The sequence below is a fragment of the Eptesicus fuscus genome, chromosome 13, assembly GCF_027574615.1.
Source record: "Eptesicus fuscus isolate TK198812 chromosome 13, DD_ASM_mEF_20220401, whole genome shotgun sequence".
Classification (NCBI taxonomy): Eukaryota; Metazoa; Chordata; class Mammalia; order Chiroptera; family Vespertilionidae; genus Eptesicus; species Eptesicus fuscus.
Genome location: NC_072485.1, coordinates 6,528,726 through 6,540,626, shown reverse-complemented (window position 1 = coordinate 6,540,626; position 11,901 = coordinate 6,528,726). Strand labels below are relative to the sequence as shown.

The following is an 11,901-nucleotide window of genomic DNA, read 5'->3' as shown; positions in this document are numbered from 1 at the left end:
AGGCGACCTAAGGTGGAGGCGTCCTGGAGCAGCTCAGGGGGCGGCTCTGCTCGGTGCTGCAGGGAACACGCCTGTGCCTAGTGCGTTCACCTGCTGACAGGATGGCAGCGAGTCTGTGAATAACACTGACTTTGTGACGCATGGATGTTACTGTCCAAATGACAGGTGACTCACTACACGGTTAGCTGGCTGTAGCATCTATTTCTTACTTATTTCGATGAATGAACTGTAAGGGTTAAGTTTTACTAGTAATACAGTGAGTTTGGCAGATGATTTGCTTCCGTGGCTGACACATCTGTGGTTTTGAATATTGCTGTAATACTCTAACGTTTCATTACAAGTCAAACTTTAAGGAAATGAAGAATGCGATTCCCACACAGTGGAAACAAACTGAAGTGACTTTGGATTTAGCATTGACATGAATGGAAACTTGGTTTCTACAGAAAAGAAATAATTAAAGCATGATCCGGGAAAAGGCACAGCACTACCACTTCACATGGGAGAGAAAAGTTCATTCTTGTTCTTAAAACTTCTAAGTCCTCTATGAAACTGTCCGAATATACAAAGCTCAGGAAACTACTAGCAACATATAATATAGTGTGAAGTCCAAGTAGTTACTACATTTGAAGAGACACCATGTCCCCGTCCCGGTCCCCGTCAGGCCGACTGCCCGACCGGAAGTCCCCACAGATCTGTGGGAAGCCCCGCCTTCCTGGCCCAGGGCCCTGCTCCGATGGCTCCTCGAGGTCCTCGCCCCTGCTCCCGCTGTGATGGGTCCTGTGGGTCCTCCAGGCGACATCTCCGGAGCCCCGAGCCCTCTGCGTCTGTGACCCAGGGCGCCTTCTGAAGAGGCGCTGCTGCTCCGGGAGACGCCGCCGTCGGGCTTGGTACCAGCTGGTCTTCAGTGGCCCCGAAACAGCTCAGCTCGATGCTCGGCGATGGCCTTGGGGACAGCGTGCATCAGCAGCTCAGCACTTATGCTTCGGCGACAAAGCACAGCCTTCCCTTACGTCCACGCATCACATTCCTTATGTATCCTGATGTGCCCTCAAGCATGCTGCTCCTTGGCGTCAGTGAAAAATACTGCCTCTTCCCTCCAGAGAGTGGCACACGTTTCCCTGTGTTCACCCAAGTCTCCCTTGATGACTGGTGCGTTCGGTATAGAACCCAGGTCTGGCTGTCTTATAAAAACATTTGCCGGCGTCTCCGTGAGAGCTCGCTCCACCCGGCACAGCCGTGTGCCAGCATGGGCCACAGGAAGCCGGGAGGGACCGAGCCGGGAGGGAGTGACAGCCACCTGGCCAGGCCCTCCGATTCCAGTTGGGCAAGTTGGTTCTCCCCTTTCGGGAGAGGACAGAAAATAAGCTTTAAATGTAAAAGGCTGAAAGAAATAAAAACACACGTGCTTCCTACACGGACGGTCCCACTTCCTGGGCCAGGGCTAGTTCACCAGGACGTAGCCGCTGTGCTGCGGGTCCACGGCCTCCAGCATTTCACAGTCAAAGAGTCCGGGGAACTCGGAGAGGGCGAGCGGGTCGTAGCTGGAGGGGTCGCCCTGCAGCCCCGAGCTCCTGGGACAGTCTGGCGCTGCCACGCCGCCCTGCTGGGCTCCGTCCAGGGGGTACTGACTGGGAGTGGGGTAGTCTGGCTCAGGGGAGACAGCGCCTGGCAGCTCGCAAGTCTGATAGGAGAACTGTAAGGACGCCGGGGCAGCTCCCGACTGTTGTGGTGGCGGCGGAGGCGGTGGCGGCGGCGGCGGTGGCGGCTGTTGCAGGTGCGCCTGAGGGCCCGGCGAGGAGGGCAGGGGCCGCAGCGGCATCTCCGGGTACTGGCCGAGGAAGGGGCTGTACTGCATTTGCTCAGAGGCTGCCAGGACGGGGCTCAGGGGCTGCGTCAGGCTGAAGGGTGGTGGCTGCGGTGGTGGCGATGGTGCCTCCTGGTGGGGCTGTGGGTATGAGCTCTCCGCTATCTGCATCTGGTTAAAGTATGCCTGCAGCTGAGACTGCTTCTGGAGGAAGAGTCGCTTCTGCTGGAGTCTACATGGGCAAAACCAAGAGAAAGCATGTTACATCTTCCTCAGTGGTAGCAATTCTAATGTAAGGCAGCGTCAGTCACCAGCCTCAGCTGCTCACTTCTCTTTCCATGGCAGAAAAAAAGTGGGGGGTAGGAGCAAAAAGTGTCGCTTTTCTTCAACCTAATCTTACGTTTTGTCCCCCAATTCCGACTGACAGTAAACACTAACTCATTTTCCCTAAGACGCTGAAGTTTTTCTCTCTATGAAGTGAGAGGCTGATTTCCCAGCTGCAGTGTCAAAGGGGTGTGTGTGTGTGGGGGGGTGATCCTTGGCGTCCCTGGGGGCCTTTGGTTGATGGGGCAGGGCCATGCCTCCTTGGCCACGCTGCTCCTGCTCGTGAGGCCAGGGGGCAGGAATTACTGCAAGGGAGGATGGGAGACGAAAAGGAAAACAAAGCACATTTAGGGCTGCTATTCCCCTGCAGGCTCACAGCCGCGTTAGCCGTCACGTCTGGGACACTGGCTCATGCATCAAAACCCATTTTCCACCCTGGCCAGGTGGCTTGGTTGGCGCATCATCCTGAACACCAAAAGGTGGCGGGTTTGATTCCCAGTCAGGGTACTTCCAGGAGGCAACCGATCGATCTCTCTCTCTCTCCCTCCCACTCAAAAAACATAGACTTGAGGATTAAAAAATAATTAAAAAACACCTATTTTCCTAGTAGAGGCAACACCAGGGTGAATGAATACACCCAGCAATCTTTTTTTTTTCTTTAATTGATTTCAGAGAGGAAGGGAGTTGGAGAGAGAGAAACATCAATGATGAGAGAGAATCATTGACCGGCTGCTTTCTGCAAGCCCCCACTGGGAATTGAGCCCACAACCCAGGCATGTGCCCTGACTGGGAATCGAACCGTGACCTCCTGGTTCATAGGCTGACGCTCAACCACTGAGCCACGCTGGCCAGGCCCCAGCATTCTTAAGTCTTCCACAAAAGAAAGTGACTTCTTTGGCCAAAGCCGCTCTCTCACCTGTGTTCCTGCAGCTGCTGTTCAAGGCTCCGTGGCGGCTCCTTACAATACAGCTGACAGGTGTTCTGGGCTTTCGACAGAAGGCTGGGCTTCTGGAAGAGCAGAAAGCAACCCAAGCATGACAATGTGTTTCCATCTGGGACACGGTCATCAGACTGGGCCGCTGCCTGGAGGAGGAGACCAAGTGTGTCCTCCACAATCCATGCAGGGTGAAGGGACTGATGACACTTGCTCACTGGGACTCCGGGAGAGCTTTGGGGCCCACAGCTTTGGGTCAGCAGGCCTGGGCTGTCTCAGCTCTACCCTACTTTAGTTTCCATTCCTAAAAGTCCCCTGGGCCTGTGAGGTTATAAACAATGAGAAAAGTGGGGCTAATTCTCAATGACAAAGGCAGCAGCACCAGCTGAATGAACAAATGATTCATCTTTTGAGATTTTCAGGCACCAATGGGACAGCTGATGTTTAAAATCTGCAAACCTGAGATTTCCATTTTACCTGCTATTCATGAGGAGGCATAACATCAGGAGCAGAGGCCATGCTCCCCTTCCTGCCACTGTTTTAGTAGACAGTTATTCCTCATGGAGGATTGTCACTCATGGAGCGGTGGTATCCTTGCCTGGGTCTGAGGACAAGTCCACGGCCAGCACAGAGCATAACCTAAGTCTGAATGTGTTTCCAGAAACTAGAAGTGCAGTCAGGCCCCCTGCCTGTGAGGGATCCAGCCGCCAGCCTAGCGAAGGCCTGGACAAGCCCCACAGGCGCCTGCGGTGCAGAAGGCCGGTCCTGGCCAGCACAGCGGGAGCAGCAAGGGAAGACCCACCTGGAGTCTGTGCTGCAGGTACTGGGCCTCCAGGCTCTGCCGCGGGGACAGCGGGGGGTGCACGCTGCTGGCAAGTGCAGGAACGCCTTCCGGCTGCTGAGCGGCTTCCTCCTGAGGAGCAAGGGCGACACGTTTTCAATTCTCCAGGAGAAAGTTCCAGCTTTTAGTTTAAGCACCTGGCACATGCCCAAGAGGAACTCCAACCGTACACACGACCCTCACAGCTTTCGCACAGCCAGCAGGTGGAGGGCTCGTCATTTACAGAAAATCTACCCACGGACCTGCAGGGAGCGGTCACCTCGTCAGCGCTGGGCACAGCCGCCATCACCTTCCCGGGCCGCGAAGGCTAGAACAGCCTGGATGCACTAACAATAGGCTCAAAATAAACTTACTGGATAAATAGCATTTTTTTTTTGTATCGTTAGCACAAAGAATCCATTTGTAATATTTAATGAAGTGACAGTACATTAAAAGTAGTGGTAGTAAGCTTCTCATTTGGGTAAAGTTTATTATTCTAAATTTTTGTGTGCGCGCCTGGGGGGAGATGATCAGAGGTAACTCACGTACAATCTGCCCCGTGCACCAGACACAGCTTGACGGTGTCAAGGCCTCACCTGTCAGCGGCAGGTGGCAGCAGCAAGGAAAGTTTTCCAAAAGAACCTGTTTGCTCCAGGCCTGGAGTGAGTCCTCCCAACGAAGTGACAATTCTTCAGGACACACTCACCCCTCGCACTCGCCAAGCCACTGCGGGAAGGGCCGGAGCTCTCACCTGAGGGCGGCTGCCAGCCAGGTCCTGGAGCTGAGGAGCAGCTGACGCCAGGCTGGGGTCGACCTCTGGCCCCATCTGTTCATACAGCAGCTGCACTTTGTTCAACTCTAGGATTCCTTTGGTTCTAGCCAGATTCTGAAGATGTTGTCTAAATGCTACAATTCCTGGAAGAAAGCGCAATGACCAAAGTTTAAATAAAACACAGGCCTCTCAGTGATTACAGGTATGATACCAATATGGCCACCACCCCTCAGATCCCACCAGCTGAGAGCTTTAGAAGGCAGGAGGGGAGCGGCAGTTACCTTGGGTGAGGGAGGTGTCTGAGGCCCTGCGGCCCTCCCTGAAGCTCACGGGCGACCTGTTGTGGGCCTCTCTTCTCTGGGAGGTCAGGGCCTGCATGGCTGGGTTGGCAGGTCTCAGGCTTATGAAGGGAGATGCCATGCGAGGTGAGGGCTGGTTGGCTAACATGATGTCTTTAAGGGAAGGGTTGTCCTCCAGAAAGTTCAGGTCCCTCTGAACAGACCCCATGTCATACTCAGAGTCCACACTGTCAAGGGAAGGGTTGTCACTCATGGAGAAAACTTTCCCTTTAAGAGAAAACAGAGCAGATATGAGGAATAGCAAACAGTGTCTTCTTTGAACAAGAGACACAAAGTGCAGCCAGCTTGAGTTCTCCCGGTGACAATGTCTTTAATCTCCAACCAGCACATTTTTTTCAGAACCATTTTTCACGTCAATTTAACCAGCTTTGAGTTTTGTGGGGCGAACACTCCAGAACCTGTGCCCCGCAGATCTCTGCCACCCCAAAGTGCCAGGGTCCTGGGTGAGTCCCCGGCGCTCGGTGAATTCTGGGAGTGAGGGGACAGCTCAGAAGCGACCCATTTGCATCTCGGCAGCTGCGGAGCAGGCATACCCTCAGCTGCTGAATGCTGTCCACAAAGGAAAGAGCAGACTGGTTTCCACGGGGGAAATGCTCATTACGGACCACATTCTAGGAGCTGGTTGGTATCATCACTACCTCGTGGAGACTGGACTATGACGGACAGTGTGCAGACTTCGCTGCAGCTCAGTGGAGAGCATACCTGAACCCGGCACCATGACCAGCTGATTGGTCACTTCGGACAGAGTGTGCCGTCTCTGCCCGCCACGCGTGGACTGGAACGCGTCCAAGGCCTGGCTCGGGTCTTCCTCGGCCTCTCCCTCTGTCTCCAGCCCTTCATCAATGGAGGTCTCCATCATGCTGCTGGGCAGAGACTGGCACCCCTTCCTCGCCAGGACAGGAGGCACAGGGTCCAGCAGACAGCCATTGACCTAAACGTCAGTGCGAAAGGAAGCTGTCAGTTGCTGCTCTGCTGAGACATTCAAAAAATCCACACGGGAAACATGTCAACACGGTGGCAAATTAGTAATTAAGTAAAATACTGAAAATGTACAGATGTGTTATTAATGACAACATGGAGAGGCAAGCCAACTGCAGCACTGAGAGACAGGAGCCCAGTATGGCCGAGCCGGCTCTGCCTCCCAGGTTTCTCTGAGTCATCATTACAATAAACAATTTTTTTAGCAGTTTCCAGATGAATAGGGGTACATTAAGCTGATGCCTGCCAGTTATTTCTTTAAAATAAGGGGAATGAAGAGGGTGAAGATGAGATTTTTAAAAAATGCATGGCTCAGAGCTAAGAAAAAAGAGTAGTCACCAGCATTCTTCTAATTTTCAACCACAAAACACACTGCAAGGTTCCAGACATACTTTTATGTTTATAATTTAAGTACCTAACTATCTGGTTAGGTCTTTAACTGGTTCTATGTGTTTGAGGAACGGAAAAAAGAATTCTTTAAAGATGGACTGATACCGCAGAGGATGACAAAGATGCACTGGCAGACAGCCCGAGCCTTCTGTTACAGAATAACAAGCGACTCAGGCCCCAGATTCCTGCAGAGGCCCGGCGCCCTGTCCTCCAGCCACACACAGCACCCCCAGCTCCCATCCCCCAGGGGAGCACAGCACAGCTCTCAGGCAGCTGACAAGCAAACCAGCTAGTGGCAGCACAAACAGCAGACAAAGGGGAGTTGTGGTTGCCTGCTCCTCTGGCTGGTAAAAGCCCCAACGAGGAGGCAATTATTGAGCTCATTACCTTAACTATCCCCCCCGGGGAAATCAATCTGTTTTCTCCTATGAATAGCTGCTCAGGAACAGCCAGTCACAGACACTGAGTTGTAAGCAGACTTTCACCTGAAATACACTGGGTAGAGCTTTTGTTTCCTTTGGAAGCAGGCGAGGCGCATGTGTGAGAGGTGACGTGGGACGTCCCTGTGCCAGACACAGGAACTTTCCTCTTATGGCAACCAGTCTGAAGGCGCTGCGAGGCCCTTTATTTGGAGAGGGAGCCTTGGGTGACTCAGATCTTTGTTTGCCTGGGGGAGGGGACGGTAATGCCATAAAAACTGCTTTGGGGCTGCAGCCATTACATGGATAAGGTGGCCAATGCATTTTAAATCGAGGAGGGTCATTTAAAAGGAAGAGTGTTAGATGCTTCCGTTCCAGACTAAGACCCATCTTCCCCATGGCACCAACAAAACCTGAAATCTGGTTAGCAACTTTTATTCTGCCCTTGTCCCTTCTCTAGATAAGTTTTCCTTTTTTGACTACACTTAATAGTTTTCTTGTAGGAGAGAATGGCTGGCTGTTTGGAAACTTATTCATACCTCTCTCTACTAATACAATTTTCTAAGACTAGCAGAGGATGATTTAGAAATGAAAAAAAGCAACAGAGAAAGGACTGTTATAAAGTAATTATCTATATTTACACTTACAGCCTTGTCAAAATTTTATCAGATACTTCTTGTAGTATAGTCTTACAACCGCCAGAGCCTTATGTCCTTTTTGTCCTTTATAGAGAAAAGTTATCTTTTTCGGAGAACTAAAAAACCTTTCAATCTCTCTGAATTTGTAATTTTTCCTGTCAAATTATCTGTTTATAAATTCATCTCCTCATCTAAATGTTTGAAAATGTTTGCTGAATTCAGTTTCATCCTGGGACAGGCAGAAAACAATGACCGTTTTTGAGATGATGTTTGATGATTAAATCAGAAGCAGCGTAGAGTCCGGCGCACAGGTGTGATCATCTTCAGCAATGAGTTCACTTCCTGGAACAAGTGATCTTCATGCCGCCCTTCCCTGCCAACTTACTACCAGGACACTTGATAAAACAAGAGCCTAAATGTCGTTCTAGGATTTTGTGATCGCAATATTGGGCTGACCAACCTAGGCTGCTAGAAATATGATCTTTTGCTCTAGGAAATAATCTAGGCTAACTGTAAATTACAGGATTTCAAATATAACACGGGTAAATGTATATTTCCCAATACATTGTTTTTGTCTTTTCTTAAAGCTCAAGCAATCACTTCACTTCTATAAGAGACCTCCTATGCATGTAGGAATTGAACTGTGAGAGACTCTACCACTCACTGATACCATGTGCCTGTGCTGACCACAAATACAAGGTCGTAGCACAGGTAGACTGTTATGGACAGAATGTATGTGTCTCCCCCTAACCCTGAGTGTGGCTGAGGAGACACAAAAAAACTCTCCATACGAGCAGAGGAAAGGCCCTGGAAGGACATTGTGAGAAGCCAGGAAGAGAGCCCTCACCAGAAATCAAATTGGCTGAAACCTTGATCTTGGGCTGTAAAAATACATTTCTGTCATTGAAGCCACCAGGCTGTGGTATTTTGTTGTAGCAGTCTAAGTAGACCAATATACAATATTATCCAGTTGAGTTTGGAGGCTGGGACTGTGGCTTATTGAGTTTGTATATAAGTGCCTAGCAAGCCTGGCACATGTTGAAAAGGTGCTATGGGGCTCAAACCTCAGCTCTATCACATATTAGCAAGTTGCTTAACTTCTATAAGCTAACTTCTATTTTTTTTTTCACTTGTAAAATGCAAGTAAAGTTGTTTGGGAAGATTAACTAAAATAATCATAATATATAAAAACCCAGGGTCGTAACATCTAAAACGACCGAAGGCTCGACCAACTGGAAGTCAGTGCTGGGATGCCATGGCTGCCCACTGACTGCCAAGGGGGCTGCGGATCAGGCCCGAGGAGAGAGAAGCAGGGTCTGATCCGTAGCCTCTGTGGCAGCTGTTGATCAGCCCTTGACTTTCTCTTTCTCTCTGGGCCTGGCCAGCAGCTGCACCTCTCTTTCTCTCTGACCTCCCCTGGGGCTGCTGATCAGCCCCGCCTCTCTGATCAGGCCCGCTGATAGGCCCAGAGATGCTGACTGAAATATAAACTGACTAATCAGAACCAAATTTGGGTGATGTGCGAGGAGCCAATGGCTGCTTAGGGGGTGGAGCTTTTGACGCTGACTGGCATAGAAACCGACCAATCAGAACCTAATCTGGGTGAACTGCGAAGGCAGAACCTAAGGTGGGGGCTGAGGAGGGGTTTTAAGGGCAACAGCTGTTTGGTATAAGGTGTAAGAAAGCGGTTCAATTTTTTAATGACCAGTTTGGCAGTACAGTGCATATGGCTGGCTATCAGTCCAGATATAGGGATTATGTATTGTTGTCTGCCAAAAGCATATCCTCCTGCTGAAAAAGGCCCCCCCCCCCCTATTTAAGCAATCCTATCCTATATAATCTATCTATACTAATAAAAGGGTAATATGCTAATTAGACTGGTCCACTGGCCATTAACCGGACGTCCTTTCGGACAAAGCCATGGTGGTGGGGGCCAAGGCAGAGACTGTTAGGGGCGATCAGGCCAGAAGGGGAGGTCAGTTGGGGGCAACCAGGCCAGCAAGGGAGGGCAGTTAGGGGTGATCAGGCAGGCAGAGGCAGTTGGGGGCAATCAGGCAGGCAGGCAGAGAGGTTAGGGGTGATCAGGCAGGCAGGCAGAGGGGTTAGGGGCAATCAGACAGAGGCAGTTAGGGGTGATCAGGCAGGCAGGCAGGCAGGTGAGTGGTTAGGAGCCAGTGGTCCCAGATTGCGATCGGGCCTAAACCAGCGGTCGGACATCCTCCAAGGGGTCCCCGATGGGAGAGGTTGCAGGCTGGGCTGAGGGAACCCCCTACCCCCTTGCATGAATTTTGTGCACCGGGCCACTAGTATATATATAAAATGGCACAGTACCATAGGTCCTCAATATATTGTATCTACTATTACTTATTGACCAAAGAGAATGCTTTATAATAATAAAACATTTTAAAGCATCAGAATGAAAGGAAATTTTCTTTTAAAGCATTTTTACCATCTCGAGTTAAGTTAAAATAAACAACCAGGTGAGGAAGAAAAGAACTGGATAAGCCGAGTACTAGGAATGTCTCTGAAGGAAACACTCAAGAGGCACTAAGATTTAGATACAAGCATATTTTCCTGAAGCATGTAGGAGAAGGAAAAGAAATGTAAGTATCTGATGTTTAAAAACAGGAGAGTTCATAGTTAAATAAGGATATATCTAATACGATATCTTAGGCAGTTAAATATAACTCATGATTTCAAAGATTGCATGATATGGGAAAAATGCTCATGATGTTATATTACGTAAAGCAAGATACAAAATGACATATCATAGAATATAATTTTTAAAAAGTCTACCTACTTACTGAACCACCCTACACTTACCCACCCACCCAACTGTCCATCTAACTGTATATATAACCCTCTCTTAGGAAATATACCAAAATATACTTATCTCTGGGGTAGTGGGATTATGGATAAGTTAATTCATTCTTTAACCGCTCTCTGAATTTTCCCTATGTGAGTTTGAAGAGTTTTGTTGTTTCCAATTATATATTTAAAAATTCAAATTCAGATATAAAAGTGCATTTCTTCCCTTTACCAAGCCTGAGAGGTGAACACTGTTAGGAGTTGGATGTACATCCTTCTCAGACCGTCTCTTAGGTGCTGTACTAGCTCTATAGTAACAGTTAATAAAAATGTAAGCAGCCACGGAATACCTTTACTACACTGGCACTTTCAGTTTAGCCTCACAGTTCCCTTCTGCTATCCAGCTATGAAGGTGGAACTTGGAAAATCCAGTTATTATCATCTCCAATGAAATGTTAAAAGAGACTGAAACGTGTGTAAAAAAATTCATGATTCCCAAAGAAACTCTCAAAAAAGACTGACACAACAGGGTTTGTGCGTCTGCCCTCCAGATGGTCTCTTTGTCACCTGGGTCTCAGTTAGTGCTCAGAGTTGGGTGACTGTCTCAGAAGGGTGACATTTTTTGGAGGAGCCCCAAACCAACATTTCAACACGAACTCCCTAAAGGACTTTACTGATAGTTTTAAGTTGAGGACTTTTAGGAGGGAAGGAAAAGTGAAAGCTCTGAGATGCACAGTACCTGCCACCAACTGAGATGTAAAGGGGTGAGCAATACATGCAGTTAGGAAGCATCTTCTAGAAGACAACCAACAGGTGTTACAGTAGTGAATGAGGATAAAGCCGTAGGACCCACAATGGAACTGGATCTCTGTCTGCTAGTTTGGGGTGTATGGACATTTACTGATGGGCCCCAAGGAAAATACTAGGGAGGAAAAGGCATGAGCATTAAAAACAAAACAAAACAAAGCAAAGCAAAACAAAACAAAAATATATATATACACACATATATGTATATATACATACACACATATATATGTGTATATATATATATATATATGTATATAATTTATTTCAGAGAGGGAGGGAGAGGGAGAGAGAGATAGAAACATCAATGATGAGAGAGAATCATTGATCGGCTGCCTCCTGAATGCCCCACACTGGGGACCGAGCCCACAACCCGAGCATGTGCCCTGATTGGGAATTGAACCATGACCTCCTGGTTCATAGGTCAATGCTCAACCACCTGAGCCACACAGGCCAGGCAAGCATGAGCATTTTTGCTGACATAGACAAAATGGTCCACAAGTAAGACAGTGTATGTCTATGGACTGGCTATGTGCCCAAGTGGCTCTGCCAGTGTGGGTGGCCAGTTCTAGCGTGGCACTGTTTTTCCTACAAATGCAAATACACCATCTAGCTACTATCTATATCTTTCACAATATCATTCATTTCCTGTCTGTTTCCTAGCTACGGTAACAATCACAAGCTTTAAAAATAGCTTGTCCTATATAATATAGTAGACAGTGCCCAATCTGTGTTTTGGGCCAGATGCCCTCACAGACAAGATTTTAGCAGACTGCAATTTAATTTTTTCAAGGGACTAAGATCTTAAAATAAATAAATTATGTCACCCCAATGTAGTAGCAGTTTATGAG

At 48.7% G+C, this 11,901-nt stretch overlaps 1 protein-coding gene across 1 annotated transcript in view; it reads right to left on the bottom strand.

The window, feature by feature from the left end:
• Positions 1–298: 298 nt before the first annotated feature.
• Positions 299–11,901, bottom strand: part of SIK2 (salt inducible kinase 2) — a 133,954-nt gene continuing 122,351 nt past the window's right edge. The window contains exons 10-15 of the mRNA XM_008150154.3: positions 5,716–5,944; positions 4,936–5,220; positions 4,634–4,797; positions 3,865–3,975; positions 3,045–3,136; positions 299–2,036 (exon numbers count right to left, since the gene is read on the bottom strand). Coding sequence (XP_008148376.2) covers positions 1,442–2,036; positions 3,045–3,136; positions 3,865–3,975; positions 4,634–4,797; positions 4,936–5,220; positions 5,716–5,944 — 1,476 coding nt within the window. The 3' untranslated portion in view covers positions 299–1,441. The remainder of the gene's footprint in view (positions 2,037–3,044; positions 3,137–3,864; positions 3,976–4,633; positions 4,798–4,935; positions 5,221–5,715; positions 5,945–11,901) is intronic.